Source organism: Amorphotheca resinae, assembly GCF_003019875.1.
Source record: "Amorphotheca resinae ATCC 22711 unplaced genomic scaffold M430scaffold_6, whole genome shotgun sequence".
Taxonomy (NCBI): domain Eukaryota; kingdom Fungi; phylum Ascomycota; class Leotiomycetes; order Helotiales; family Amorphothecaceae; genus Amorphotheca; species Amorphotheca resinae.
In genome coordinates, this window is record NW_020194476.1 from 588,815 (window position 1) to 594,814 (window position 6,000).

Below are 6,000 nucleotides of genomic sequence, written 5' to 3' on the forward strand. Positions count from 1 at the left end.
AGTGATGTGATTATTGACAGGATATAGGTATGCAAGGTGTTGTAAAAATTGATATGTAAGGTAAGGTATGTGAGTGGGATTGATTAATTAAATCCTTCCATCACGTTAGATAGATATGTAGGGGTTATGAGAGAAGGAAGGGAAAGGATTGCATAAAATTTTGTGATGTGATTGTGATGGGTGGGTGATGTGATTTAGGATTGTTTGTTAATCTTTGTTTGTTAATCTTTGTTTGCTGGTTGGGGCTTTTTACAGGGCTGGGCTGGGCTGGGCAAGGCAGAGCTGAGCTGAGCTGAGCTGAGTTGGGCTGGGCTGGGCTGGGCAGGGGGTTGTACTACAGTACAGTAGGTACAGTACAGTAAGGTAAGAACGGCGGTGAGATGCGATGAGATACGATGTGTGAGTCTATTCAATTCCTATTTCCCAATCCCAACCATCCAACCTAATCTCACCTCCTTACCTTAACACTTTCACATGTCATCCAACAAACAAACAAAGGCACGCTGCACGCTGCACCCACGCACCTCGCGACGCGACGCGTAAAATCCAACAACTCTCACTCGCTCGGGAGGTAAAAAAGAAATAATGGAGATAGATGGGAGATGAAAAGATGGAGCGCTCTAGATCGGAACCAGGGGGAGGCCGGGTTTGGTTACGAACTTACGGGTCGGTTGTGAACTTGTGCCTGTTGGATGGAGTGGGTGGGTGATGGGCCGTTTAACAGCCTATGGTTTAGATTTTTAGAGGGACTCGGGAGATGATTAGGTAGGTTGTTGATGGATGGGTGGATGGGTGGAGGAAGGGATGGGATGGCGAGGGAATTATTGTGGGTTTGTAGGTTACAGGCAAAGAAAGGGAGGAAGGAGAGGAGGGTGAGATAGAGATAGACGGACAGATCTCGGTAGGATGGATAGATGGATAGATAGATAGATGGGCGGATGAGGGGAGCTTTACTTTACCAGAGTTTCTTTTCTCTGGGGATCTACCTAACCTTACCTATCTACTAATGATAAAACCAAACGGGAAACAGAAACAGAATCAAAAAATTAAAAAATAAAATCAAAAATAAAAAATCGGAAAGAGATAAAGAAAGCGGGGGATGCAAAAAGTTTGGAACGGATGCCTCGTTCCTGAACAAAATCGAGAGATCGATCGGAACCGCCAAGTTCCAACCCCTCGATTCGAAGCCGGGTGGGTAAACGTTTCTGGACAGTAGTGGACGGCGACCGACGGACGGGCGAAGACAGCCGATGAGTGAGGGGATTAAGGGATGTGGATGGGATCAAAGGGATGGATCATGGATGGGAACAAGGGGCACAAGACACATCTATCTCAATCTCAATCTCTATAAGGCTGAGATGGGATAGGATGGGGAGAAATCTGCCCCTTTCTAGATCTATCACATATTTGACCTTCCAGATGACCTTTTGAAATTTTTCCACTCTCCCCCCTCTCCCTCTCCGCATCCCTTCATTCCATCCCTCATCATTCAATTCAATTCCATTCCATTCACATCAAATCAGTTCTCCAGCTCCAGCTCCAGCGAGCGAGCGAGCGTGCGTGTCCTTCCCGCCCGAACCAGCGGACCCGAAAAAGCCAAACCCCCCTCCCCCCGGCTCCGCTCTTCTCGTCTCTTCCTATTCATTCTCTAGATCCCGCAAATAGTCCCCATATTATTTTCCACCTCTCCTCTCGACACACAACAACCGAGCCGCGTCTCATCTCCGACCATTCAATCAGATTTCTATCCCCCGCCGAATGGAGCGGGTGCGGAGCGGGGTCGAGGAGGGGGCGGGGCAACGTACCTAGTAGTGTCAGCAAAAAGGCAGAATGGCAATAATCATCAATCAATGATCATTTCCTCCGGGCGATTTTTTTCTGCTGGCTGGCTGAGAAGCAGCAGCTCGCTGATCGAAGGATGGATGATTGATGGGGTTTGCCTTGCCGACCAGGGGGGTTCGTCATCATCGCGGAGATCATGAAGTCAGAGAGGGTGGGTAATATCACAGGGGTATGTATGTATGTGAGGAAAGGAAGAGAGGTGTTCGTTCGGCTTACTTGTCTTTTGTTTCTTTCCCTCTATAGTCCTCTTTTTCTTTTTCCTTTCTCTTGTTTTTTTTTTTGCGTCTTTGGATCATTGGAGTTCGCATTTTAAGCGAGCGTGCTTTCGGAACCGGGAGTTGTGGCCGTGTTGGTCCTGACGCCTGCCGTACCTTAGGTAATCGGTGATCTTGTATTGTATCACGTGCGACGTCCTCCCGTCTTGTCGAGGTCCATGACATGTGGAGGTGAGAGAGTATGTACATGTGAATACCCTCAACACTTTCTCAGTCCAGTCCAGAGGATCACACGATCGATCATGATTCATACAGTCTACCTTACCTTAGATCGTCTATGTTAAGGATCTCGAAATGTCTACTACCTGTCATCCTAATCCTTCCTTCCTTCCTTCCTTCTTCCTGAAGCTTGTAGTGAGAAGGTCTATTACGCGCACTAGTGCTTCTACTACCTACTTGTCGTATCCTACCTATGATTTATATGTGGGCGAGTAAGACAGTTAGGTATGGTTTGAAGTACTACCTGTTTAATACATGCATGCTGTCATGTTTTTGACTTATCAATCATGCAATCAATCAATCAATCATAATTGCGTGATTAGTTTTTCTCGCTTTTGTGTTTTTTATGCACTGCCATGTTCTTCTGGCTTTGGTGAGCTTTGATTTATCTTGATTCTATATATATTTTTCATCATCGATTCTTCTCTACAACAGTACAAACCTCTCCTCCCCATTCTCCTCTTCTTTTATCCCCCATTCATCACCCCGGTTATCAGTAGTGGCCAAAGCGTCTCTACCTACCCTGCATACGACACTTGAAATACACATAAGTTTATTTGTACTACAGTTTCCCCTGTAATATACCTGCCTTCGTTATTAAGCTGTAAAGATGTGAATAGTTACATCTTCCCGGTGTACCCAGTTGCTTTTCCTGCAAGTGCATAAAAGCAAGCTGTGTCGCCCTTTTATTTTGCCCATCCTCTTCTTCCTTTCTCTTCTCATTGACCCCTATTCCGATTCGTTCAACGCTTCGTGTTGGGCCACGGTAATTGTTGTCCTTGCTACGCTGATTTATATCTATCTTTCTTTAACTTATTGCTACTATGGCTTGCTCTTGGCTCTGTGTGTGCTAGAGATTTTGGGTCGCATCATGGAGTCCGTCGCGACTTCCACGGCATCTGCCAGCGATAAACATGTCCATTCCTGTTAGCCAGGTCAACTATGCTTTCCGGGAAGTGTACGGATCGCTGATCTGGAAGGTCCTCCAATTCCTGGGCTACGGTAAGCGGCGTACGCCGTCCTTCGGTCCAGCGACGATGCATTTGGGGCCTTGGTTGACAATATGCTATCTCTAAATTTGCAGTGGTTGTTTGCCGAGGCCGCCCACATGCAGACCCTATTAACGCCGAGTCGTCAGGTGTCTGGCAGCTGTTGAAGCTTCGTGGACTCCAACGGTTGACACTTGGGGGAGGATTGTGGAGGTGGGAACCCCAGAATCCAGATGGCCAAAGCCTTACGCCAACGTACGACGTGGAAGGTGACGAGACCTTGGGCCTCTTGGTTTTAGGGAGCCGCGATTAAAGGTCTGGCCCCAAGTTTGCACACAGAGTCACGCCGACCAATTTCGATGGCTTGGCCGGGTGTATCAGAAGTTCAGAACCGATTTAGCAGATAGGTAGCACTGAGGTATGTGACAGCCGTGGATTGACGGGTGCATACTGTGTCGGGGCCATGAGGACGATGAGCTTGTTCTGCCTTGGGAGAGGGTGGTCTTGACCACGCCGCCGTCATGGGGAGTCACAGGTACAGAAGGTGAGGGTGTTGTGGTCGTAAGATGCGACAGCAGAGAGGGTATACGGAGGACATACAGATATGTATAATGGGAGGAGAACTCGAAGTGCCAGAAGAGTGACTGTCATGATGACGGACGAAGTGGGGAGGGCCCCCTGTTTCGAGGGAGGGTTCATCCAGGAACCAGAATAACATTTTCATGAGGGCCTCGGAATGGATTTCGACTTCTACGGTAGTCCTTGGACGTCCTTCGCTCCTGATGATCAGCAGACGCAGGGTCCGCTCTTCCGAACGTGATGACTTCTCGGGGTTCGAGGCAGCATAATACAGCGACCAAACCTGCTGAAAACAGCAGCTCCAACACCACAACCTCGCGTAAGCTTATATTAACTTGGTCTTGAGAAATCGAAGCAAGTACCAAAGGTACGTAGATACAGCTGTCACTTTATTAAGCTCTGAGAAGGACCTGGTCAACATGTCATATGGCTGCTTATTTGGAGCCATTTACTAAATGCCTCTTATCTGGAATTCAGCAACAAACAGGATCCTCCCATATCAGGTCGCTTAGCTCAGTTGGTTAGAGCGTGGTGCTAATAACGCCAAGGTCGCGAGTTCGACCCTCGTAGTGACCATTATTCACAAATATTTTTTTGCTTCAGTTTTTCCTTTTGCTTCAAGCCATTCTGGCGTTGTGCTCTGTATGAGTTCTATTGAGGAGCCTGCAATCACAAGAACTTGATTGGTCGCTTAGCTCAGTTGGTTAGAGCGTGGTGCTAATATGCAGAGATGCAACGCCAAGGTCGCGAGTTCGACCCTCGTAGTGACCAGCAACGGAACACACATTCCCTTCTCTTTTGTGCTTTTTTTGCTTTTTTTGCTCCTCTCTTTTTTCTTGTTTCGGGCGTCTGGAATTGTGCTCTATAGATGCTTTTGAAGAGCCTGCTGCCACAGGAAATACGTGATTGGTCGCTTAGCTCAGTTGGTTAGAGCGTGGTGCTAATAACGCCAAGGTCGCGAGTTCGACCCTCGTAGTGACCAAAGAGGAAATCCAGTTGTTTCTCTATTTTTTTCCTATTTTTTTTGTTCTTTCGCTCGACTCGCCTTTTTCCTTTTCTTTCATTCATGCTCGAGGGGAGATCTTCGAGATCTATAGACGAAGCCAGGGGATCTCCGGGCTAGGAAGAGAAACCCACAGCGGGTATCAAGAGCCTATATTCCTGCCGGTGATCCTTTTTGGCGCAGGAAAAGTGGGAGGAAGAGGGGTCATGCAGAGAGTGGGAGAGGCTCGAAGACGCAATATACAACATGACTAGGATACATGCCTTGACTCTCCTTTTCGCGGAAGGCTTCACCGCTCATCTACAGCAGTCACTGGATATATTTGGCCGATTTGAAGATATAAAACCACGGTTCGTTGAGTAGAACGACTAGATGGATTCATAGAAAGCATGTACGAGAGGGCGAGGCCTGGGGTATTTTTGCCCAATACTGTATAGCTTTCTATCACCCCGGACTGTACCTGTCAAAAAAGTGGATTCAGATCCCATTATCGTCACTCTGCTTATCGTCGTCCCACAAAACAAACCTTATTCGGGATACACACTCAAGTGAGTCCAACCAGTCACCAGATCTAGCGAAAGCGACATCGTGGCACAAGAGGGACTTCAAGATGTCTTCATTCTCCCCCTCTCGCATCTCTCCTCAAAGCCGAAGCTCAGCAGTTCATCATCATGGCTTCCACGGGTCCGCAACCTCCTTATCCGCTGCACGAGTCAGTTAAGGATAGATTAGATGCTGAATATGTGAAGTTCTATAACGAGCATGTTATTGACAAACAGCAAGTCCATCTGCAGCCGGTCGAGGCGTCGCGGACGTCAGGCATATTGATCCCTGGAGGTGGTCCCAAACAGCCCGTGGGAAGCACTCAAGACATCTCGATCCCCCGCCGCGAGACCTCAGGGCCGGACATCAAGCTCCGCGTCTTCACCCCCGACGGTACGAGACCAGAGAAGGGATGGCCGTTGATGGTGTATTACCATGGAGGCGGATGGGTGTTGGGGAACATCGACACCGAGAATACGGTGTGCACGCATCTGTGCTCGCGGGCCAAGTGCGTCGTGGTCACTGTCGATTATCGGTATCTCCCCCCCCC

General features: G+C 48.3%; 1 protein-coding gene across 1 annotated transcript in view; it reads left to right on the forward strand.

The window, feature by feature from the left end:
• Window positions 1-5,364: 5,364 nt before the first annotated feature.
• M430DRAFT_139731 (hypothetical protein) overlaps window positions 5,365-6,000 on the forward strand; it is a gene marked incomplete at its 3' end in the record, with an annotated part of 1,778 nt that continues 1,142 nt past the window's right edge. The window contains exon 1 of the mRNA XM_024862623.1: window positions 5,365-5,985. Within this exon, the coding sequence (XP_024720823.1) occupies window positions 5,579-5,985 (407 nt within the window). The 5' untranslated portion in view covers window positions 5,365-5,578. The remainder of the gene's footprint in view (window positions 5,986-6,000) is intronic.